Source organism: Nerophis ophidion, linkage group LG13 (assembly GCF_033978795.1).
Source record: "Nerophis ophidion isolate RoL-2023_Sa linkage group LG13, RoL_Noph_v1.0, whole genome shotgun sequence".
Classification (NCBI taxonomy): domain Eukaryota; kingdom Metazoa; phylum Chordata; class Actinopteri; order Syngnathiformes; family Syngnathidae; genus Nerophis; species Nerophis ophidion.
Window position 1 is genome coordinate 56,039,744 of NC_084623.1, and position 27,168 is coordinate 56,066,911.

General features: G+C 38.4%; 1 protein-coding gene across 1 annotated transcript in view; it reads left to right on the forward strand.

Moving 5' to 3' along the window:
- Positions 1 to 27,168, forward strand: part of LOC133564052 (F-BAR and double SH3 domains protein 2-like) — a 98,233-nt gene that overhangs the window by 47,995 nt on the left and 23,070 nt on the right. Inside the window, exons 6-10 of the mRNA XM_061918133.1 lie at positions 1,849 to 1,965; positions 4,496 to 4,600; positions 16,150 to 16,239; positions 18,529 to 18,591; positions 24,616 to 24,750. Coding sequence (XP_061774117.1) covers positions 1,849 to 1,965; positions 4,496 to 4,600; positions 16,150 to 16,239; positions 18,529 to 18,591; positions 24,616 to 24,750 — 510 coding nt within the window. The remainder of the gene's footprint in view (positions 1 to 1,848; positions 1,966 to 4,495; positions 4,601 to 16,149; positions 16,240 to 18,528; positions 18,592 to 24,615; positions 24,751 to 27,168) is intronic.

The following is a 27,168-nucleotide window of genomic DNA, read 5'->3' on the forward strand; positions in this document are numbered from 1 at the left end:
GGGGGGTCATAAACAGCCATTGCCTTTGATTAAAAACAGTTCAAAGAAAATTTCGCCTGGCGGGGAGTCAGGTCACTTTACTAAAGGGGTCACCAACTTTTTTGAAACCAAGAGCTATTTCTTGGGTACTGATTAATGCAAAGGGCTACCAGTTTGATACACACTTAAATAAATTGCCAGAATTAGCCAATTTGCTCAATTTACCTTTAACTCTAATTAATGATATTTATCTTTGTGGAAACACTGGTCATCTTACTGATTTATCACAATAAATATATTTAGAAATAGATAAATACCAAAAAAAAAAAGGGTATTTCTGTCCGTCATTCCGTCGTACATTTTTTTCCTTCTACGGAAGGTTTTTTGTAGAGAATAAATGATGAAAAAAACACCTAATTTAACGATTTAAAAGAGGAGAAAACAGGAAAAAAATGAAAATTTAATTTTGAAACTTAGTTTATCTTCAATTTCCACTCTTTAAAATTCAAAATTCTACCAAAAAAAAGAAGAGGAAAAACTAGCTAATTTGAATCTTTTTGAAAAAATTTAAAAAATAATTTATAGACAATTATTAGTAATTTTTCCTGATTAAGATTAATTTTATAATTTTTATGACATGTTTTAAATAGGTTAAAATCCAATCTGCACTTTGTTAGAATATATAACAAATTGGACCAAGCTATATTTCTAAGAGAGACAAATCATTATTTATTCTAGATTTTCCAGAACAAAAATTTTAAAAGGAATTCAAAAGACTTTGAAATAAGATTTAAATTTGATCACACAGATTTTCTAGATTTGCCAGAATATTTTTATTTTATTTTAATCATAATAAGTTTGAATAAATATTTCACAAAAATATTCTTCGTCGAAAAAACAGAAGCTAAAATGAAGAATTAAATTAAAATGTATTTATTATTCTTTACAAAAAAAATAACTTTACTTGAACATTGATTTAAATTGTCAGGAAAGAAGAGGAAGGAATTTAAAAGGTAAAAAGGTATATGTGTTTAAAAATCCTCATATCATTTTTAAGGTTGTATTTTTTCTCTAAAACTGTCTTTCTGAAAGTTAAAGTAAAATAATAAATTCATTTATTCAAACAAGTGAAGACCAACTCTTTAAAATATTTTCTTGGATTTTCAAATTCTATTTGAGTTTTGTCTCTCTTAGAATTAAAAATGTCGAGCAATGGAGACCAGCTTGCTAGTAAATAAATACAATTTGAAAAAAAAGAGGCAGCTCACTGGTAAGTGCTGCTGTGAAAAACTCAAACCGCCGTCTTGCGGGTTCCAGGGACCACCAAGGAAGGACATGCCTTTTGAGCAGGTGTAGACTTCCTTTTTTTTTCGATAAACAAAAGTCTTTTGTGTGTTGCTTTTCAGCCTTCCTGTTGTCTGTGTCTGCCTCTCACTCTCGCTCTCTTCCGGGTTGCTCGCGCTGCTCGTATTGTCGTCTCTCTCTCGTTCCTTCCTCGTTTGGGTTACTCTCGCTCCGCACCATCACCAGCCCCATTCTCTCCTCCTTCTCCCCTTTTATACAGCGAGAGGAGATACGTTAATCGTGTACAGGTGCGCGATCCACACTCCTGATGTTGTTTGTGGCGTCGCTCCCGGCACGCCTCGCCGCTCGCTCGCCATCCCCGCCTCCTCGCCGCCATCTTGGTGCTTGATTTGGTCGCGGCTAATAAAGTTGGGCACGCTACCAATAAGGAGCTTCCGAATGTACGCACGTGTGCGCTCGTGTGGGTCCGCCTGTGTGTCGACTCACGCCCGTGTGTGTGTGTGTGTGTGTGTGTGTGTGTGTGTGTGTGTGTGTGTGTGTGTGTGTGTGTGTGTGTGTTGTCAGAGTCGTCAGCTGGAGTCGGAGATGGGAACCACGGAGGAGCACAGTCTGAACAAGGAGGCGAGGAAGTGGGCGACACGGGTGGCCAGAGAACACAAGAACATCGTACACTATAAGCGAGTAAGTCACTCTTCTTACTTTACGGGACTTTTTCTATCGCATATGACACAGGTGTCAAAACTCAAGGCCCGGCGGACACCTGGAAGTAATATTTATCAATATAACCTTATATTTTCTTACTAAATGTATTTGTTGTTTCCATTTTGACGGGAAAAAAAAAAGTGTACTGGTTGAAATGTGATACCTTTTCAACTTTGACACAAGGGTGTCCAAAGTGCAGCCCGGGGGCCATTTGCCCGCCACACATTATGGAAATGCAATTGCAAAAAAATATATATATATATTATATATATATGTGTTGGCCCTGCGATGAGGAGTGACTTGTCCAGGGTGTACCCCGCCTTCCGCCCGATTGTAGCTGAGATAGGCGCCAGCACCCCCGCGACCCCAAAAGGGAATAAGCGGTAGAAAATGGTTGGTTGGTTGGTTGGTTGGTTGGTTTTATATATATATTTATATATATATATATATATATATATATATATATATATATATATATATATATATATTATATTGTATTTTTATATACATATATATATATTTATGAATATTTATATATATTTTTATATATTTATATATTTTTTATTTTATATATATTGTGCTTTACTAATAACTGAGGGGAGGTGACGGAAACAGACACCAGAGGACAGTATAGTTCTAAGTATTTATTATATATATATATATATATATATATATTTTTTTTTTTTTATATATATTTTTTTATATATTTTTATATATTTATATATTTTTTATTTTATATATATTGTGTTTTACTAATAACTGAGGGGAGGTGACGAAAACAGACACCAGAGGACAGTATAGTTCTAAGTATTTATCATATATATATATATATATATATAAAGTGGAATGAGGTGAAATCCAACTAGATAAAAAAACATTTCTTTTGTCTATCTTTATTTTATTTACTTTATATCTTTATACATCTGTATATCCCTGTAATATTTGTCTGATCTTGAATAGGATTGTGCTGACATTTTTTTATTTCCCCTCAGGGATTAATAAAGTATTTGTGATTCAGATTTTTTGCAATTTATCCCCCCCAAAAAAATCAATGTTATAATGAATTACTGATCTTTACAAGGCTCCAATTATTTCAAATATTTCACTTCAAAATGTTTTATGTGGAAAATATTGCATATATTGTGTGGTTGCCATATAAGGACATCAACGTTTTATTTGACAAAAGAGCATAAAACAAACAAAATAAGAGTTCAAACGTAAAATTTTGATCCTGTAAATTTAAGTGTTGAAAGTAAAAAAAACTAATAAAAATGTATCACTTTATGAGTGAGGCACTTTTTGAATCCCAAATATATTAAATGGGATTTTATTGATCTTTTCACTGTGATTACTCAAAAATAATAATTAAATAAAATCACTGGGGATTTTATTATTATTATTATTATAATTATCGTTATTGATCTTTTTAAGGCTCTAATTACTTCACATCAAACATTGCTTTCTGAATGTTTTGGGCAGCGTGGGAAATACTGCATATTTCAGTTTTATTATAAAAAACAAAGTTGTCTTTGACAGAAAAGGCATTAACCTTTTTTTTTTTTTTTTTTTTTACTTAATATCCACCTGAAGTTGATACACTGTAGAGATTTACTGTAAACGTTGAATAAAAAACATTAAAAAATTACAATTTAACTTGTTTTTAACATTTTATTAACTGAACCCTTTTTGGTCCCCAGGAGCCCTAAAGGTAAACAAAAAAAAAAAATCCATATATTTTGTTATGGTTTGAAAAATGAAAAATATCAAAACGGCCCCCGCATGCGTACATTTTTCCGTGAGTGGCCCTCCGTGGAAAAAGTTTGGACACCCCTGCTTTAACAGCATCCAATATTGCAAAAAATGTATAACAATGCGATATTTTTTAATCAAAATGAAAATAAGCAAGTTATCGGTCATATTATACATTGTAAAAACGGAAATGAAAAAAAATAGACATTTCACTTTAAAATTGACAGTGTTTTTTTACAGCATTTTACTGTAAATTGAAAAAACTTTACCACTGTTTTTTACGGTAAAATTTTATCGACTGAGATGCCAGTTTTTTTTACCATGAATTCTACGGTTGTTGTTTATTTTTACAGCGTGTTACTTACTGTAAATGGAAAAATGTACCACATTATTTACAGTAAAAAAAAACTGGCAGCTTAGTTGGCAGAATTAAAAAAAATGTTGTAAAAACCACCATAGATTTTACAGTAAAATTCTGGCACCAATTTTTCTGGTAAAAAACAGTGGTACTGTTTTTCCATTTACTGTAATATGTTGTTAAAAAAACAACAACAACACAGTAAAAGTCTTGCGACTGAGTTGTCATTTATTTTACGGTAAAATTTTAAGTTGTTGTTTTTACGGTGTATTACTGTAAGTGGAAAAACGGTACCGCATTGTTTTTACTGTAAAAAAAAAACTGTCAGCTTAGTTGCCAGAATGACTGTAAATATGAAGAATAACCACGTTTTTACAAGGCTTTGTTTTGTGTTTTGCTCAGTCACTGGAGGACTGCGAGAGCCACGGCCTGCCACCCACTGAGCAAGGCAGGGCAGATCTGGAGACCAAAATGGAGGAATCCAAGGAAAACATCCGCAAAGCTGAGGTTTGTGGAGTTTTTCCTCACCGTTAGCACCACACCGTGTTCCCAATCAATCGATTGCACAGCACAGTACACATTCCGTACAATTGACCACAAAATGGTAACACCCTGTGACGGATTTAAGCCGTCGTGTGGGTTGCATGGACCACCCAGGAAGGACATCGCTTTTAGCACAGGTTTGACTCTTTATTTTCCAGTATTTTTTTCAACTTGTTTGAGTCCACGTTAATCAATTCATGGTGAATCATGTTTAGCTATACCTTGTCCAGAAGGGATGATACTTGTAAGAAACTTCCTTAATTTGTCGCCACGGAGGCCAGGATTAGTGATTCAAATAGTTCAAAAAGAGTTTGTAAACTACTGCAAAAAGAGTTCCTCTGGAAGTTGGGCAGATTCTGCCATCTGTCCGCTTTGAAGTCCCAGTGGAGTTCTACGAGCCTTCTCCTTGGTTGGTTTCAAAGACAGACTTTTGTCTTCTTGTCAGGAACACAATGTTTTTTGTGATAATTTAGAAACAATTATTCTAACAGTACCGGTACCAAAATATTGGTATCGGCACAACCCTGCGTCCAACCCTACTATACGGTACATTTAATTATGAACAATAACCATTTTAAATGATAACTATGACGACTGTCAGGACTGAAAATATGTGCACTTGCAAACCCTGTTATCTAGTTGGATTTAAACCTTAAATGATTTGTTTCTGCTCTAAGCCGGCTTCAGTAGATCTACAGTGTGGTTTTGACACATACTGTGTAATAACACTGATGTTCACAGGGTTATAAATGATAGTGTTAAAAAAAAAGATGCCTAATTGCCAAGTTGAGTCTTTTTCCCCCCATGTCTGGCACCCTCTGGTGGCAGCTTTTACACCTACACCCTCCGTGCTCTGACGTGAGTGATATGCTGAGGGGTATTTCAGTCTATTGATAGCATGCCAGCACACACTCATCGTCTTTTGCCGCGGTTTCCTGGCAGAACTGCAGCTGCTACACTTTTGCCGACGCCGTCTTCCTGCTATCTACTCCGGGCCGGCGCTACCTTGACCCAGCTCGTGAATATTTAATGAAACGTCTGCGTTGCAAAGCTCCTGTCGAAGCATTAAGAAGGAAATGAGAGCATTGACAATGGCATCATTCACTTTGCTACAGAACTTCCCTTTAAATATCACCATCAAAACACTTTATTCCTTAAAACAAGGGCTGTTAAACGATTAAAAGATTTAATCGCGATTAATCGCATTTTGTTCGTAGTTGACTCAAAATTTATCAATACGTCGCAGATAGATGTAACTTTTTTCTCGTAGCCCCTCGTTTAAATATCACCATCAAAACAATTCCCTTAAAACAAAGGCTGTTAAACGATTAAAATATTTAATCGCGATTAATCACATTTTGTTCGTAGTTGACTCAAAATTAATCAATGTGTGGCAGATGGATATAACTTTTCTTGTAGAGCCTTGTTTGAATATCACCATCAAAATGCACTTTATTACTTAAAACTAGGGCTGTCAAACGATTAAAAGATTTAACCGCGATTAATCACATTTTGTTCGTAGTTGACTCAAAATTAATCAATATGTCGCAGATTGATATAACTTTTTTCTCATCGACCCTTGTTTGAATATCACCATCAAAATGCTTTATCACTTAAAACTAGGGCTGTCAAACGATCAAAATATTTAATCGCGATTAATCACATTTTGTTTGTAGTTGACCCACAATTAATCAATATGTCGCAGATAGATATAACTTTTTTTTCGTCGACCCTTGTTTAAATATCACCATCAAAACTCTTTATTACTTAAAACTAGGGCTGTCAAACGTTTAAAGTATTTAATCGTGATTAATCGCATTTTGTTCGTAGTTGACTCAAAATTAATCAATATGTCGCAGATAGAAATAACTTTTTTCTCATCGACCCTTGTTTAAATATCACCATCAAAACACTTTATTCCTTAAAACATGGGCTGTTAAACGATTAAAAGATTTAATCGCGATTAATCGCATTTTGTTCGTAGTTGACTCAAAATGAATCAATGTGTGGCAGATGGATATAACTTTTCTTGTAGAGCCTTGTTTGAATATCACCATCAAAACACTTTATTACTTAAAACTAGGGCTGTCCAACGATTAAAAGATTTAATCACGATTAATCGCATTTTGTTCGTAGTTGACTCAAAATTAATCAATATTTCACTGATAGATATACATCTTTTCTCATCGACCCTTGTTTGAATATCACCATCAAAATGCGTTATTTCTTAAAACTAGGGCTGTCAAACGATCAAAATATTTAATCGCGATTAATCGCATTTTGTTCGTAGTTGACCCACACTTGATCAATATGTCGCAGATAGATATAACTTTTTTTTCGTCGACCCTCGTTTAAATATCACAATCAAAACACCTTATTATTTAAAACCAGGGCTGTCAAATGTTTAAAGTATTTAATCGTGATTAATCGCATTTTGTTCGTAGTTGACTCAAAATTAATCAATATGTCGCAGACAGATATAACTTTTTTCTCGTAGACCCCTGTTTAAATATCACCATCAAAATGCTTTATTACTTAAAACTAGGGCTGTCAAACGATTTAAAGATTTAATCGCGATTAATCGCATTTTGTTCGTAGTTGACTCAAAATTAATCAATGTGTGGCAGATGGATATAACTTTTCTTGTAGAGCCTTGTTTGAATATCACCATCAAAACACTTTATTACTTAAAACTAGGGCTGTCCAACGATTAAAAGCTTTAATCACGATTAATCGCATTTTGTTCGTAGTTGACTCAAAATTAATCAATATTTCACTGATAGATATACATCTTTTCTCATCGACCCTTGTTTGAATATCACCATCAAAATGCGTTATTTCTTAAAACTAGGGCTGTCAAACGATCAAAATATTTAATCGCGATTAATCGCATTTTGTTCGCAGTTGACCCACACTTAATCAATACGTCGCAGATAGATATAACTTTTTTTTCGTCGACCCTCGTTTAAATATCACCATCAAAACACCTTATTATTTAAAACCAGGGCTGTCAAATGTTTAAAGTATTTAATCGTGATTAATCGCATTTTGTTCGTAGTTGACTCAAAATTAATCAATATGTCGCAGACAGATATAACTTTTTTCTCGTAGACCCCTGTTTAAATATCACCATCAAAATGCTTTATCACTTAAAAGTAGGGCTGGCAAACGATTAAAAGATTTAATCGCGATTAATCACATTTTGTTCGTAGTTGACTCAAAATTAATCAATGTGTGGCAGATGGATATAACTTTTCTTGTAGAGCCTTGTTTGAATATCTCCATTAAAAAGCACTTATTACTTAAAACTAGGGCTGTCCAACGATTAAAAGATTTAATCACGATTAATCGCATTTTGTTCGTAGTTGACTCAAAATTAATCAATATTTCGCTGATAGATATACATCTTTTCTCATCGACCCTTGTTTGAATATCACCATCAAAATGCTTTATTACTTAAAACTAGGGCTGTCAAACGATTAAAAGATTTAATCGCGATTAATCACATTTTGTTCGTAGTCGACCCATAATTGATCAATATGTCGCAGATAGATATAACATTTTTTTCGTCGACCTTCGTTTAAATATCACCATCAAAACGCTTCATTACTTAAAACTAAGGCTGTCAAACGATTAAAAGATTTAATCGCGATTAATCGCATTCTGTTCGTACTTGAGTCAAAATCAATCAATATGTCGCAGATAGATATAACTTTTTTCTCGTCGACCCTCGTTTAAATATCACCATCAAAACACTTTATTACTTAAAACTAGGGCTGTCAAACGATTAAAATATTTAACCGCGATTAATCGCATTTTGTTCGTAGTTAATTCAAAATTAAATAATATGTCGCAGATAAATATCACTTTTTTCTCGTAGACCCTCGTTTAAATATCACCATCAAAACATGTTACTACTTAAAACTAGGTCTGTCAAACGATTAAAATATTTATCGCAATTATTCGTATTTTGTTCGTAGTTAACTTACAATTAATCAATATGTCGCAGATAGATATAACTTTCTCATCGACCCTTGTTTGAATATCACCATCAAAATGCTTTATTACTTAAAACTAGGGCTGTCAAACGTTTAAAGTATTTAATCGTGATTAATCGCATTTTGTTCATAGTTGACTCAAAATTAATCAATATGTCGCAGATAGATATAACTTTTTTCTCATCGACCCTAGTTTAAATATCATCATCAAAATGCACTATTACTAAAAACACGGGCTGTCAAACGATTAAAATATTTAATCGCGATTAATCGCATTTTGTTTGTCGTTAACTCAAAATTAATCAATATGTCGCAGATAGATATAACTTTTTTCTCATCAACCCTTGTTTGAATATCACCATCAAAATGCTTTATTACATAAAACTAGGGCTGTCAACGGATCAAAATATTTAACCGCGATTAATCACATTTTGTTCGTAGTTGACTCAAAATTGATCAATACGTCGCAGATAGATGTAACTTTTTTCTCGTAGCCCCTCGTTTAAATATCACCATCAAAACGCTTTATTACTTAAAACTAGGGCTGTCCAATGATTAAAGTATTTAATCGCGATTAATCAAATTTTGTTCGTAGTTGACTCAAAATTAATCAATATGTCGCAGATATATAACTTTTTTCTCATCGACCCTCGTTTAAATATCATCATCAAAATGCACTATTACTAAAAACACGGGCTGTCAAACGAATAAAATATTTAATCGCGATTAATCGTATTTTGTTCATAGTTGACTCAAAATCAATCAATATGTCGCAGATAGATATAACTTCTTTCTCATAGACCCTCGTTTAAATATCATCATCAAAACGCACTATTACTAAAAACACGGGCTGTCAAACGATTAAAATTTTTAATCGCGATTAATCGCATTTTGTTCATAGTTGACTCAAAATGAATCAATATGTCGCAGATAGATATAACTTTTTTCTCATAGACCCTCGTTTAAATATCATCTTCAAATCGCACTATTACTAAAAACGCGGGCTGTCAAACGAATAAAATATTTAATCGCGATTATACGCATTTTGTTTGTAGTGTACTCAAAATGTATCATAATGTCGCAGATAGATAGAACTTTTTTCTCTTAGACCCTTGTTTAAATATCACCATTAAAACGCTTTATTACTTAAAACTAGGGCTGTCAAACAATTAAAAGATTTAATCGCGATTAATCGCATTTTGTTCGTAGTTGACTCAAAATTAATCAATATGTTGCAGATACATATAACTTTTTTCTCGTAGACCCTTGTTTAAATATCACCATCAAAACACTTTATTCCTTAAAACATGGGCTTTTAAACGATTAAAACATTTAATCGCGATTAATCACATTTTGTTCGTAGTTTACTCAAAATGAATCAAGGTGTCGCAAATGGATATAACTTTTCTTGTAGAGCCTTGTTTGAATATCACCATTAAAAAGCACTTATTACTTAAAACTAGGGCTGTCCAACGATTAAAATATTTAATCGTGATTAAATGCATTTTGTTCGGAGTTGACTCAAAATTAATCATTATGTTTCCGAGGATTGACATCACGGGAGTAACGCTTCTGCACTCCGACCGTATTATTAGATCAGTCACACTAGAAATGCGCAAAAATTGAAAAGAGATGATATCGTTATTATAAGTGCTAACGCAGACGGACTATTCTAGTGACGCATTGATAGCGGTGAGCTAACGCTAGCTCACGCTATTATTGTTGACACATTGAGCTGACGGCTGCTTCTGCTTGGTCTCAAACTTGCTAAAAGTCAATTCTAGATTATAATTCATGCATCTCTCATCTGCTAGTAGACAAATGTGGCCATGGTCTGACAGGCTGGTCCACTTTCACATCCCTGAGATGGCAAAATAGACACAAAAATGGTTTATTATGGTTGGGTTACATGCTTTACACCTAGCAATGATGCTAGGTGTAAATCTATATCCTCTTAACACTCGGCTTCTAAAACTTATTGCTCATCCTCTTTGTATTCGGGCTCAAAAATATAAGGTCCTGGATCGTAATATTTCCCAAAGTAATCGTTGTTGTCTCTCACAAAGTCTGCTTGATTACCACTGTTGTTGATGGGGAAGAGATCTGTGTTTCCTAGCGTGCTTCCTCATCACATCTATTTATTCGGAAAATATGGAAGTCTTTGGGTGTCATAAATCAGACGTATATGAAAACAGTTTCAATACAGAGGCAACTTGTTTTTTCCACTCTTCTGCTACATTAAACAGCTCAACGTAAGAAAACAAAGACCGGCAGGAGAGTTTTTTTGAAGGATGTAGAGTGGAACTGTGAAATACCAATCTTGTGGCGATTTAGCTGTAAGGCAAATTTCAGTTTGCTAACAGTCGCGTTAGCATTTTGATTTGCGCATCAAACTATACTTACTAGTTTAGCAGGAACAGAGCTGGAAATCAATGTTGATCCTTGACTCTCCTTTTATCCGGGTCAACTTTTCGTTTCTTTGGTTGATTTGGAGCTTCGGCCATGATAGCAGCAATTGCAAGTCAGCGTTCTTTTTCGATGTGCTTAGCTGTTGTGTAGCTGCTAGCCTAGCCTATCGCCTAGCATGTGTGTAAATTGCTTTGGTAAAATAGAGAAAATTGTGAGGTTTTTGGAGGATGTGTTGCATTAATGTTCTACTAATCCAGGATGTTTTTTTGTCTTTAGAATGTGTGACTTCAGACACCCCTGGTCCAAACCTTGGACTGGGGCTGTGTATCTAGAAATACTACCTTTAGCTCCGGTATATTTATTGTCCAATCGTAACGAGGAAAATGCTTTTCCAACACATTCCGTTGCCGCCGCGTTTATTAATCAGAGCTGAAGAGCTGTCAGCATTTTGCGTGGCGTCGGACACGGCCCTGGTCCTGGTCCTGGTCCTGGTCCTGGTCCTGGTCCCTGGCCAGCCAATGTTCAGTGTCAGCATGCCGGTGGAACTGAAGAAGCAGGTAATGGAAGAAGACAGCGGTGGAATTGTGGATAAGACGGCAAGGAAGGATTAGAGATGAAAGAGAGAGTTGGACAGGGATTTCCTGCTTTTGTGTTTTTAGCTTCATTTTTAGGTAAAATAAAATAATAAAAGATGGCACATGTCCAGTTCTAACAGTGCAGGCAGCTCATTAAAAGTAAGTCTGGGAATGAGAAAGTGATTTGTGATTTCATGGAATATTTGCTTTGGACTTTATATGAGTTCACATTTTGAGGTGAAGATGATTTTTTTTCATTTTATTTTTATTGACGTCCTTCCCGGCATGGCCGGCTCTACGCAGGGGCAAGAGCCCCCTTAAATAAATGTTTTGCCCCCTCAAATCAAAATTTGAGAAAGCAAATTTGAATAAACTCACAAAATTACTACATTACAAGTTGACAAAATGATCTGTACTAGCGGAAAAATCCGCCGAAAAAGGGACACACACGATATAGTAGTGTCGGCTTCCCTCTTATCCCTCCCTCCGCTGTGCGTGTATTCACCATTCCACAGGCTGCGCAGCAGACACACACCCGCACACACCCCTCAGCCCCCAGTAAACATCCAATCACTGTTGCAGTATGAAAGTAAAAGAAAAGGAAAAGTTGTCTATATTTATCATATACTAGTTAGGATGGGTGTATTTGTGTAGTCTTATCTGTCATAAACACGTTTATCGTCGCGGACTTTCGTTTCTACGGAGTTCCTTTTTTTTTTTAACAACTTGACGAGAGCAGTGACAGCGGAGGCTCTGAGCAGCAGTGGTTTGGAAGGCAGAGAGCCTCCACTGTCCCTGTAACAAGCTACAAGTCATTTATGATGCTGTTAATGACGGTAAAAATTAAACATAAGGTATATATCCTGCTTAGCAGTCCTCCTCTGCTGTCCTCTGTTCAGAGCGGAGTCAATCAATCAATCAATCAATGTTTATTTATATAGCCCCAAATCACAAATGTCTCAAAGGACTGCACAAATCATTACGACTACAACATCCTCGGAAGAACCCACAAAAGGGCAAGGAAAACTCACACCCAGTGGGCAGGGAGAATTCACATCCAGTGGGACGCCAGTCACAATGCTGACTATGAGAAACCTTGGAGAGGACCTCAGATGTGGGCAAACCCCCCCCCTCTAGGGGACCGAAAGCAATGGATGTCGAGCGGGTCTAACATGATACTGTGAAAGTTCAATCCATAGTGGCTCCAACACAGCCGTGAGAGTTCAGTTCAAAGCGGAGCCAAGACAACAGCCAGAGTCCCGTCCACAGGAAACCATCCCAAGCGGAGGCGTATCAGCAGCGTAGAGATGTCCCCAACCGATACACAGGCGAGCGGTCCATCCTGGGTCCCGACGAGCGGTCCATCCTGAGTCTTGACTCTGGACAACCAGTGGTCATCGGACCGGACCCCCTCCACAAGGGAGGGGGGGACATAGGGGAAAAAGAAAAGAAGCGGCAGATCAACTGGTCTAAAAAGGAGGTCTATTTAAAGGCTAGAGTATACAGATGAGTTTTAAGGTGAGACTTAAATGCTTCTACTGAGGTAGCATCTCGAACTGTTACCGGGAGGGCATTCCAGAGTACTGGAGCCCGAACGGAAAACGCTCTATAGCCCGCAGACTTTTTTTGGGCTTTGGGAATCACTAATAAGCCGGAGTCTTTTGAACGCAGATTTCTTGCCGGGACATATGGTACAATACAATCGGCAAGATAGGATGGAGCTAGACCGTGTAGTATTTTATACGTAAGTAGTAAAACCTTAAAGTCACATCTTAAGTGCACAGGAAGCCAGTGATCAAACTTTCTTGTTCTTGTCAAAAGTCTAGCAGCCGCATTTTTTACCAACTGTAATCTTTTAATGCTAGACATGGGGAGACCCGAAAATAATACGTTACAGTAATCGAGACGAGACGTAACAAACGCATGGATAATGATCTCAGCGTCTTTAGTGGACAAAATGGAGCGAATTTTAGCGATATTACGGAGATGAAAGAAGGCCGTTTTAGTAACGCTTTTAATGTGTGACTCAAAGGAGAGAGTTGAGTCGAAGATAATACCCAGATTTTTTACCGTGTCGCCTTGTTTTATTATTTGGTTGTCAAATGTTAAAGCCGTGTTATTAAATAGAGGTCGGTGTCTAGCAGGACCGATAATCAGCATTTCCGTTTTTTTGGCGTTAAGTTGCAAAAAATTTGCGGACATCCATTGTTTAATTTCATTAAGACACGCCTCCAGCTGACTACAATCCGGCGTGTTGGTCAGCTTTAGGGGCATGTAGAGTTGGGTGTCATCAGCATAACAGTGAAAGCTAACACCGTATTTGCGTATGATGTCACCTAGCGGCAGCATGTAGATGCTGAAGAGTGCAGGGCCAAGGACCGAACCCTGGGGAACTCCACACGTTACTTTAACGTAGTCCGAGGTCATACTGTTATGGGAGACACACTGCACCCTGTCAGTAAGATAAGAGTTAAACCAAGACAAGGCTGAGTCCGACATACCAATTCGTGTTTTGATACGCTCTAATAAAATATTATGATCGACGGTATCGAAAGCAGCGCTAAGATCGAGGAGCAGCAACATAGATGACGCATCAGAGTCCATCGTTAGCAATAAATCATTAGTCAATTTTGCGAGGGCTGTCTCAGTCGAGTGATTTGCCCTGAAACCGGATTGAAAGGTTTCACATAGCTTGTTAAACGCTAAGTGTCCAACCTCGGATTCAGGAGGAACAGGGTGGTTTTCGTCCTGGTCGTAGAACTGTGGACCAGCTCTATACTCTGGGCAGGGTCCTTGAGGGTGCATGGGAGTCTGCCCAACCAGTCTACATGTGCTTTGTGGACTTGGAGAAGGCATTCGACCGTGTCCCTCGGGAAGTCCTGTGGGGGTGCTCAGAGAGTATGGGGTATCGGACTGTCTTATTGTGGCGGTCCGCTCCCTGTATGATCAGTGTCAGAGCTTGGTCCGCATCGCCGGCAGAAAGTCGGACCCGTTTCCAGTGAGGGTTGGACTACGCCAAGGCTGCCCTTTGTGTTCATAACTTTTATGGACAGAATGTCTAGGCACAGTCAGGGCGTTGAGGGGATCCGGTTTGGTGGCCGCAGGATTAGGTCTCTGCTTTTTGCAGATGATGTGGTCCGGATGGCTTCATCTGGCCAGGATCTTCAGCTCTCACTGGATCGGTTCGCAGCCGAGTGCGAAGCGACTGGGATGGGAATCGGCACGACTGCAAATAACATGGAAGGGATGGACCGCTCGCCTGTGTATCGCTACTGATCCGCCTCCGCTTGAGATGGTTTCTTGAGGACGGGACTCTCGCTGCTGTCTTGGATCCGCTTGAACTGAACTCTCGCGGCTGTGTTGGAGCCACTAGGGATTGAACTTTCACAGTATCATGTTAGACCCGCTCGACATCCATTGCTTTCGGTCCCCTAGAGGGGGGGGTTGCCCACATCTGAGGTCCTCTCCAAGGTTTCTCATAGTCAACATTGTCACTGGCGTCCCACTGGATGTGAATTCTCCCTGCCCACTGGGTGTGAGTTTTCCTTGCCCTTTTGTGGGTTCTTCCGAGGATGTTGTAGTCGTAATGGTTTGTGCAGTCCTTTGAGACATTTGTGATTTGGGGCTATATAAATAAACATTGATTGATTGATTGATTGAACATCTTTGTGTCACAGTGTTTTAGTGACAAACCCCAAGATACAGACTTTGTCCAGAAAAAACATGATTTAATGTTCAAAATAAAAGGTAAAAAACACAAACCAGGAACTAGGTGTAGCCAAAACTGAAAACATGAACCAGCAAACAGAAAAACTGGAAACAGCTAATGGCTAACAAGAAAACAGGAAAAAAAAGAGCTAGGAGAAAAGCAAACTACAAATAGCTACGACAACAGCTACAAGCACAAGTAGTAGCACGACAGGTAGTAGCTGTAACGATATCGACAATGACAGGTAGTGGTGACATCGACACGACAATACTCCAACACCGACTGGAGGACAAAGCAGGTTTAAATAATGGGTTGTACTTATATAGCGCTTTTCTACCTTCAAGGTACTCAAAGCGCTTTGACACTACTTCCACATTTACCCATTCACACACACATTCACACACTGATGGAGGGAGCTGCCATGCAAGGCGCCAACCAGCACCCATCAGGAGCAAGGGTGAAGTGTCTTGCTCAGGACACAACGGACGTGACGAGGTTGGTACTAGGTGGGAATTGAACCAGGGACGCTCAGGTTGCGCACGGCCACTCTCCCCACTGCGCCACGTAGTACCTGGCTGATTGACACCAGGTGTGGCCAAGTGCCAATCAGCCACAGCTGAAGGGGGACACAGCACTCAGGGAGACAAACAGGAAACAGAACCAAAACAAGCGCGCTGACAGGAAATACAACCAAACACAGAAGAAAAACTAAAACACAACCAAACTGTCAGGAGCAAGCCTGACGCTCTGTTTCTAAAAGTAGAAAAAGACAAATCTATGCGTTTGATATGTTTAACAATCCTTACCTTGCTTCCTTTAAAGACCGTGAAGTTGAAAGCGGAAGCTCGGCTGGACCTCCTGCGGCAGGTGGGCGTTGCCGTGGATACCTGGCTGAAGAGTGCCATGAACCAGGTGTGTTGCGTTCAAAGTCTTGCTGCATGGGAGAAAAAATTGTGTTGTTGTTGTTGAAAAAGTCTGATATTTTATTTTTAGTCCATATTGCTTCTGGTTTTAATGTTTTTTTGTGTTTTAAATGTTTTAGTGTCTTACTGTATATGGAAAAAAACAATACCAAAGTTGATTTTACAGTACAAAACACAGTCGGTGCAATTTTACTGTATAATCCATTGTCAATTTTACAGTCTACCATTTGTTTTGAAATTAGAAGTCAAGCTGATATTTTAGTACAGTATTTATCTTTATTTTAACAAAAAATATTTTTGGAATACATGACAATATAATATTTTGATGATGATATTAATAAATAAAAGATAAATATATACAAAATTTATGAAAAAATATTTTATTTTTAATCCATACTGCTTGTTGTTTTAATGTTCTGTTTTTGTTTTTTTTATTATCATTTTGGCACCGATACCAGTACTAAAATGTTGGTATCGGGACAACCCTACATCTTATTTTATGTAGTTTTGTAAGATTGAAAATATAAATGTTTCAAAAAGTATAACATCCATTGTGTATGTTACATAAATAAAATAGAAGGTTTAGTTTTAATACACACAGCAAACATGACACACATGTGGTCTCACAATTCAACCTAAGGTGCAGCTTTATCGCCCCCTGCTGGTCAAATTTAGCGCCAAACTTAGTGCTGTGAAAACAGCCAAACGCCAAAGACATTCGTACTTTGTTGTTTAGTTTTTTTTTGCCATTTATTTTGAGTTTTTTCTGGGTCGATAGTGTCTTGTACGTTCACTATTTTATTTGAGGACAAACTTGTTTTTGTTTTTTTTAGTCTTACTGTATATGGAAAAAAAAACCATGAAATCATAGGTGAAACAGATATTTAAGTACAGTATTTATCTTCATTTTTAACCAAATATATGTTTGGAACACTTGGTAATATAATATTCTGATTTTGATAATATTGAATTTTAAGAGATGCATGCAGTTCGTGATTTTTAATGTCAAAAGGGAAAGAACAAATATACTTAGCAAGAAAAGATTAAGTATTTTATGAACACATATTATTTCCAGGTTTTTGCCGGCAAAATAAAATTATTTTGCAAAGAGTAAGATGTTGTGTAGGTGGTATTTCAAACTGTTAAAAAAGGAAATAAATAAAAATAAAATAAGATAACCAAATTTTAAAAAAGTATATATATATATAAATATATAAATTGAAGAACAAAACCAAAAAAAACCCTGCTAGTTTTTCTCTCATTTGTATGGGAAACAAATAGCAAAGAGATTTAGCAAGAAAATATTAAGCATTTTATTAACGCATATTATTTCCAGGCTCAAAAAAAGTTAATACAATTAAAAAAATTTAAAAAATTAATAAAAAAATACTAAAATATAAATATATATATTTATTAATTTATATATAAATTAAAGAACAAAAACAAGAAATAACCTGCTAGTTTTTCAATGTTTTTCAAATAAAAAAGATTAAAAAAGTAATACAAAAATTAAATATATATATATATATATAAATTAAAGAACAAAAACAAATAACCTGCTATTTTTTCTCTCATTTGTACGGGAAATAGGCAAAAACAAATAGGCCCCCCCAAAAAAATTTAATTGTTGAAAAAATATGATATTTTATTTTTAGCTCATATTAGTTGTTGTTTTAATGTAGTTGTTTTTATTTTTATTTTTTTTTAGCGTCTTACTGTATATGGAAAAAATCATGAAATTATAAGTCAAGCAGATATTTACAGTATTTATCATTATTTTTAACAAAATATATTTTTGGAATACATTATAATATAATATAGAATTTTAAAACATTAGCAATTGTACGCAGTACGTGATTTTTAATGTCAAAAGGGAAAGAACAAAAATAAAGAAAAGATTAAGCATTTTGTTAACTCATATTATTTCCAGGCTAAAATAATGTGGCAGTGCCAGATTTGGCCCCCGGGCCTTGAGTTTGAGACCTGTGTTTTGGGCCATCTCCATGCAAACAGAAGGAGCTTTTTCTAACCTGTAACCTGAAAATGTTTCATTTTAATTATCGTACCCAAATAATGATAGAATCGAGAATTTATTCTGAATTGAATCGTCCCTCCAGGAATCGGATAAAATATTTAGGTGCCCTGGACTTAAAACCCCCTTTAAACTAGTTTTCTTTAGTTTATTCGTAGCACACCTGCATGAATGTGGTATTGCATCCTGCTGTTTTTGTTTATAGTTTGTGTGAAAATCCCCTCACTCTTTCTGCGCATGCTGTAGGTGATGGAGGAGCTGGAGAACGAGCGCTGGGCCAGCTACACTTCCCATGATCCTTCACTGTCGGTGAGACAACCCACCCTCACTCCTTTTGCCGATGAAAAAGGCAACAATGGTGAAACCACGACCGAAAGTGACAACAATATCGTAAAGATACAGTAAAGTTGAGAGGGCGGCATCCACGCGACCGCAAGTTGAACTGTGACCTTTAAAGACCAAGTATGCTCCTTTGCATGTGTCAGCTTCAAACACTGATGACATCTATTAAACAAGACAAGAAGCAAGGAATTAAACAGAGACAGAATTAAATTTGGCTCAATGAGGAGAAACGTGTACACCTTTTCCCTTGTGCGATGTTCCACGCTCTGACGAAATATTGTATACCTCCTCTTTTATTTGGACTTTCCCTGATTACATGGCAACAGCTGTTTCTAAGGGAGGGGCGGTCGTAAACAGCCATCCCCTTTCAATCAATCAATCAATCAATGTTTATTTATATAGCCCTAAATCACAAGTGTCTCAGAGGGCTACACAAGCCACAACGACATCCTCGGTTCAGATCCCACATTAGAGCAAGGAAAAACTCACAACCCAGTGGGATGTCAATGTGAATGACTATAAGTAACCTTGGACAGGTAGCATAATATTGATTTTTGATTAAAAAACAGTTCCAAGAAAAGGTCGTAAAACAGTTCAAAGAAGAGGTGGCTGGGGCTTGGGCAGGCCCTGCATCCTCTCCGCTTTGTAGCTCTCGGGTCAAGACAAAATCTGTCTGTGGATTACAATACATCACAGAAACCTTTTATATATTTGCGGGAAGACAGAGACACTAAGTGGATTGCACGTCTGTCAGGTTCAAACACTGATGGCATCTATTAAACAAGACAAGAAGCAAGGAATCAAACAGAGACAGAGTTATATTTGTCTCGATGAGGAGAATCGCGTAGACACACACGCTGACGAAAGATTGTACGCCTCCTTTTTTATGTGGATTTTCCCTGATTACATGGCAACAGCTGTTTCGAAGGGAGGGGCGGTCGTAAACAGCCATTACCTTTGATTAAAAACAGTTCAAAGAAAAGGTCGTAAAACAGTTCAAAGAAGAACTGTTTTATTTTAGATATGTAATACCCCATATCAAAAGTGCAAGCGAGAGGACAAAATAAACGATCGCTGCTCACTCTTGCTGCTTGTTGTCACTTCTTCTGCAGCCGAGTAGTCGCAAGAAGGATCACTAGCGCCCTCTACCACCAGGAGGCGGGAGTCATTTAATGACTCATATTTGACACACGCAGCTACGGTATATTAATAAAACATAGCTGCTTACTGTTCTTTTTAGCATATTCAATAGCTTGGACCTTAAATCCTACTGAATAGCTCTTAATCTTCTTCCCTTTATGCGATTTCAAATGATTGAAATCAGCCTCCACCATTTTGAAAATGATGACAGGGGAAGTGTCACTCGTGACGTGACGAGTTTGACCCGGTGGAAATTCTAGGCATATGCTAAATATTTTGCGAAACCAGTTTGACCCGGCGGAAATTCTAGACATGCGCAATCAAAAATAATATTTTGCAAAACAAGTTTGACCCGGCGTTAATCCTGAGCCGGCGGTAATGCTAAGCACGCGCTAATTATTTTGCCAAACGAGTTCGACCCGGCAGTAATTCTAGGCAGGCGCATACTATAATTCAAGGAAATATGGTAAATTCAACCAACCTTAGTTTCGTTAAAACTATTTACTTTATGGCCGTCAGCGAAGAGAAATCCCTAAATTTGGGGTGGTATAGCTCGGTTGGTAGAGTGGCCGTGTCAGCAACTTGAGGGTTGCAGGTTCGATTCCCGCTTCCACCATCCTAGTCACTGCCGTTGTGTCCTTGGGCAAGACACTTTACCCACGTGCTCCCAGTGCCACCCACACTGGTTTAAATGTAACTTAGATATTGGGTTTCACTATGTAAAGCGCTTTGAGTCACTAGAGAAAAGCGCTATATAAATATAATTCACAATTCACACAAATTAGCCGCACTGTTTTTATAAGCCGCAGGGTTCAAAGCGTCGGGAGAAAACGAGCAATATTTTTAAAGAAAAACAAACAAAAACTGCTTTTTAAGCACGTTCCACAGTTAACTGATAATATCGAACAATTTGGTTGAATGTAAACAAATACTAACATTTTTCGTTAGCCTACTGACCCTAACAGGTAACTTTATTCCGAAAATGTTCCGATTCCCAAGGCCCGACCGGAAGATTTCCATTTTTAATCGGTCATTATAAATAAATGTAAGCCGACCAGAATAGCTCGGCTGACAGATCACCCGCTGAATGATGCAACGCGCCGGATAATTGATCTCAGACAGTTTCATCATCGGCTGCCCCAAAAACCCATGAATGAAAGATAAGTCATTATCACCTAAAACGTGATATCAGGATGATATATTTATCCTTCAATCTTCTTTGTGTGCGGTCGAGTGAGCACCTGCCGGCTCTTGTCATTCCACTCACATGACACTGCAGCACAAACACCAGAACCACAGAGAGGGAGCTTCCAAGTAGGAAGGAGAGAAAGAACTGGTCCAGTTGGGACCACAATGGGACCAAAAGTGGCACCTAGTCCTGCAGCTCCTGACTCAAAATACTCGCAGATCAATCAATGTTTATTCATATCACAAGTGTCTCAATCACGACATCCTCGGTTCAGATCCCACATAAGGGCAAGGAAAAACTCACGACCCCAGTGGGATGTCAATGAGAAACCTTGGAGAGGACCGCAGATGTGGCTCTATAGTCTCGGCAGGGTCTTTGAGGCTGCATGGGAGTTTGCCCAACCGGTCTACATGTGCTTTGTGGACTTGGAGGAGGCATTCGGCCGTCGGGGAGTGCTCAGAGAGTACGGGGTATCGGTCTAATTGTAGGATCAGTTTCAGAGCTTGGTCCGCATTGGTAAGTCGGACCCGTTTCCAGTGAGGGTTGGACTACGCCAAGGCTGCCCTTTGTGTTCATAACTTTTATGGACAGAATTTGTTGGCGCAGTCAAGGTTTTCAGGGGTTCTGGTTCGGTGGCTGCAGGATTAGGTCTCTGCTTTTTGCGGATGATGTGGTCCTGATGGCTTCATCTGGCCAGGATCTTCAGCTCTCACTGGATCGGTTGACTGGTATGAGAATCAGCACCTCCAAGTCCTGAGTCTATGGTTCTCGCCCGGAAAAGGGTGGAGTGGAATCTCCGGGTTGGGGAGGAGACCCTGCCCCAAGTGGAGGAGTTCAAGTACCTCGGAGTCTTGTTCACGAGTGAGGGAAGAGTGGATGGTGAGATCGACAGGCGGATCTTCAGTATTACGGACGCTATATCGATGCGTTGTGGTGAAGAAGGAGCTGAGCCGGAAGGCAAAGCTCTCAATTTACCGGTCGATCTACGTTCCCATCCTCACCTATGGTCATGAGCTCTGGGTTAGGACCGAAAGTACAAGATCACGGGTACAAGCGGCTCAAATATGCTGGGTTCTCCCTTAGAGATAGGGTGAGAAGCTCTGCCATCCGGTAGGAGATCAAAGTAAAATTTCTGCTCCTCCACATGCAGAGGAACCAGATGAGGTGGTTCGGGTATCTGGTCAGGATGCAACCCGAACGCCTCCCTAGGGAGGTGTTTAGGGCACGTCCGACCGGTAGGAGGCCACGGGGAAGACCCAGGACACGTTGGGAAGACTATGTCTCCCGGCTGGCCTGGGAACGCCTCGGGGTCCCCCGGGAGGAGCTGGACCAAGTGTCAAGGGCTCACTAGGGCTCTTTAGCGCCGCCCTAGTGGCTATCTGGAGCTTTTTCAAAAATATATGAAAAGTGGAAAAAGATGAGAGGAAAAAAACATATTTTTTGTTTTAATATAGTTTCTGTATGAGAACAAACACAACACAAACCTCCCTAATTGTTAAAAAGCACACTGTTTGTATTAAACACGCCTCACTGATTCGAGTATTTGGCGAGCGCCGTTTTGTCCTACTAATTTTGGCGGTCCTTGAACTCACCGTAGTTTGTTTACATGTATAACTTTCTCCGACCTTCTAAGACGTGTTTTATGCCACTTCTTTTTCCGTCTCATTTTGTCCACCAAACTTTTAACCTTGTGTATGAATGCACAACGGTGAGTTTTGTTGATGTTATTAACTTGTGTGGAGTGATATGTCCCAGTTAGTTGGTGATGAACCCCATGATGCAGAGATGGAGGCAGGCATTGGATATGAAGACATGATTTAATATAAATAATAGAGCAAAAACAAACAAAAAGCAAGCATGTTGGCGGGATAACAAACTAAGGGAGCTAGCACTGGGAGCTAAAAAAAACAAAAAGGAACTTTAGCATGGAAGGTAGTGGAAAACAAAGAGAAAAACTGGAAATAGCTAATGCTAACAGAAACAGCTTACCGCTACGACGACCAGGACAAAATGTAGCACGACAGGTAGTAGCTGTAACAAAATGACACGACAAGAGTGACATGTGGCAACGACGATGCAATACAATACAATGATCCAGCACTGACTGGAGGAACAAAGCAGGTAAAATAGGAGCTGGCCGATTGACATCAGGTGTGACCAGATGCCAATCAGCCGCAGCTGAGTGAAAACAAACAGGAAGCTGAACCAAAATAAGAGCACTAGACAGGAAATACTAAACACAGAGGAAACAGACAAATGCAGAGGAAAAAAAACTAAAACATAGACAAACTGTCAGGGGAAAGCCTGACATGACTGTCCAGAGTCGAGACCCAGGATGGACCGCTCGTCTGTATCGGTTGGGGACATCTCTACGCTGCTGATCCGCTTGAGATGGTTTCCTGTGGACGGGACTCTCACTGCTGTCTTGGAGCCACTATGGATTGAACTTTCACAGTATCATGTTAGACCCGCTCGACATCCATTGCTTTCGGTCCCCTAGAGGGGGGGGGTTGCCCACATCTGAGGTCCTCTCCAAGGTTTCTCATAGTCAGCATTGTCACTGGCGTCCCAATGGATGTGAATTCTCCCTGCCCACTGGGTGTGAGTTTTCCTTGCCCTTTTGTGGGTTCTTCCGAGGATGTTGTAGTCGTAATGATTTGTGCAGTCCTTTGAGACATTTGTGATTTGGGGCTATATAAATAAACATTGATTGATTGATTGATTGATAATCAGACATATTTGGTCACTGCATGACTGTAAGCTAATCGATGCTAACATGCTATTTAGGCTAGCTGTATGTAAATATTGCACTACTATACCTCATTTAGTTTCCTTTAAGTCCTCACAATTCAATTTATATCTCATGACACAATCTGTATGTCATATGGCTTTTAATTTTTTCCGCTACACACAGATTTGTTTTTGTATTTTTAGTCCAATATGGCTTTTTCAACATTTTGGGTTCCCGACCCCTGGGCTAGGGAGAGGGATGTCTGGGGCTTCTCTGCTTAGGCTGCTGCCCCCGCGACCTGACATCGGATAAACAGAAGAAGATGGATGGATGGCTAAGTGTTAGCATGCTAGCATTTTAGCCAACTTTATAGATATTGTTACTTGGCACTTTTTACTAGCATGCTGACAGTTAGCATTTTGGCTCTTAAGCCAGTTTTAAAGGTAAAAAAATAGATAAAATGGATATTTTTTACTATCAAAATATGGGAAATGGTGGGAAAATACTTCAAAATTGAGGGGAATTTGTGGATTGTTTTTAGACTACTCACAGTCTAAAAACATCTGCATCAGCGTATCTTACCTGGTGAGGATATTTATGACGGGTATTAGCACACAATGCTTAACACACACACACACACACATGAACACACACACACACAGGTGTTGTGTTTCAGGTGTTGAGTTTAGTGTGTCAACAGAAAAGTGCTGACTTAACACAAAAGCTGAGGTCACATGACCACAAAACGCTCATGCAACCAAAGAGGGAGGGGCTAAAAGTGATGAGACCACCTCACAGGACCCGGACAGGTAACCGGGCTGGACTTTTTTCTTTCCGAGGGGGGGAAACAAAGAGCTTGACGATATCGCCATGACTTTGTTGCGTTTGTATGACCTTTCATGAGTGACGTGTGCGTTTGTGTGTCATGAAGGGCACGGTGGACTTGGAGCGGGAGGACGGCGAGGAGTGTGAGGAGAACATGGAGGTGTTTGACGACAGCAGCTCCAGCCCCTCGGGAACACTTCGGAACTACCCGCTAACCTGCAAAGTGATCTACTCCTACAAGGTATGCCGGAAAACCACGTCGTCGATCCACGTTGCGAAGCCGCTTCTAAGGCACTAACCCTCACCTCCAAGGCGGAAAATGAACTTAAGTTTCTTCCAAGTAGCGTTATCACTGAAGGACTAGAGGATAAGGAATGGCTATGCACGTTACACACACACACAGAGCAGTACGACACAAGGAGCTAAACGTTGAAGCTTCAATGCTTTTGATCCAAATGTCGATAATATTGATAACTAGTACAGTGGAACCTCGATTTACGGACTTAATTGGTTTTTGAACATGGTTCCTCGATCAAAAAGTTTGTATAGTGAAGTCAATTTTACCCCTAAGTAACAATGGAAACATAAATAATTGCTTCTAGCACACACACATATATATATATATATATATATATATATATATATATATATATATATATATATATATATATATATATATATACACACACACACACATATATATACATGCATATATACATATATGTACACATATATATATATACATATAATATACATACACGTATACACATATACAGTAAAAATATCGTATATACACATGTATATACGTACATATATGTATACATATATATTTATATACGTGTATATGTATATATATATTGTATATGTATATATATGTGTACATACATGTATATATATGTATGTGTATATGTATATATATGTATACATATATATACATATGCATATATATATATGTATATACTATAAATGTATATATATACATATATTTATATATATATATATGTGTGTGTATATATTATATATGTATATATATATTGTATGTATATATGTATGTGTATATGTATATATATGTATACATATGTATACATATGCATATATATATATGTGTATATACTATAAATGTATATATATATATATATATTTATATATATGTGTGTGTATGTATTATATATGTATATATATGTGTACATATATGTTTATATGTATGTATATATGTGTATATATGTATATATATATACAGTTGTGTGTATATATATATATATATATATATATATATATATATATATATGTAGGTGTGGGAAAAAAATCACAAGACTACTTCATCTCTACAGATCTGTTTCATGAGGGGTTCCCTCAATCATCAGGAGATTTTAATGGAAGCATTCACATACAATGGTTTATATAGAGCACAGAGTGGGTGGGTACAAGCAGGCGTAGGGTGTGGTGATTGGCTCATGTGTTACCTAGGAGGTGTTTCCGCCTGTGGCGGCATGTTGAAATGATTTCACTGCGCTTGTTGAGGGATGATAGCTCTGGATGATATATAATAAACAGTTTCTCTTTTAAGCATAAGTTGCATCTTTTATTACCACTGTTGTAAGGTGTGCTGGATGCAAGAATTTGCCATGTTATTGAATATTCAACATTATTGTCTTTGAGGTTCCAGATGTGTTTGCTGAGTTCGGTAGAATTCTGCAAAGTCTGGTTTCTAAAGGAGGCGTTGTGATTATTCCATCTTGTTTTGAACGCTCCTTCGGTTAATCCTACGTACGTGTCGGATGTGTTAATGTCCTTGCGTATTACCTTTGCTTGGTAAACGACTGATGTCTGTAAGCACCTTCCGTTGAGAGGGCAATCAGGTTTCTTGCGACAGTTACATTCATTATTGGTTTCAGAGTCGTTTAGTCTGGGGGTAGGCAGTCCTTTTGCAATTGCTTTGTTGTGGTTTGAAATGGTTTGTTGCATGTTATTCATACAGCTGTAGCTCAATTTAATGTTGTTCTTGTTGAATATTTTTCTTATGGTGTTGCCTTTGGGGAAGTGTTTGTCGATCAGAGTGCGAACTCGTTGGGAGTTTCCTCCTCTCCCAGCTTGCTAGCCTCAACCTGAACCTTGGTATTTACCGTGATGATGGACTGGCAGTGTGCCGCGCCTCGCCAAGGAGCAGCGAGAACACCAAGAAGCGCATATGCCAAATCTTCAAAGAAAACGGCCTACGGATCACGATTGAAGCCAACAAGCAAACCGTCAACTTCCTCGACGTCACTTTCAACCTGAGAAATAACAGCTACCAACCATTCACGAAACCCAACACAACACTCCAATACGTGCACCACGACAGCAACCACCCACCCACCACCACCAAAAGAATACCTACCGGAATTAATAAAAGGCTATCGATGCTGTCATCCAGCAAAGCTGAATTCGACCAAGCAACCCCCCCGTACCAGAAAGCACTTGATGAAAGCGGATACAACTTCACCCTCACCTATGAACCCACCCCAGGAAACCAACCAAAAAAGAGCAGAAAACGAAACAACATCATCTGGTACAATCCGCCATTCAGCAAAGACGTCTCAACCAACATCGGCCGCAAGTTCCTCACTCTGATCGACAAACACTTCCCCAAAGGCAACACCATAAGAAAAATATTCAACAA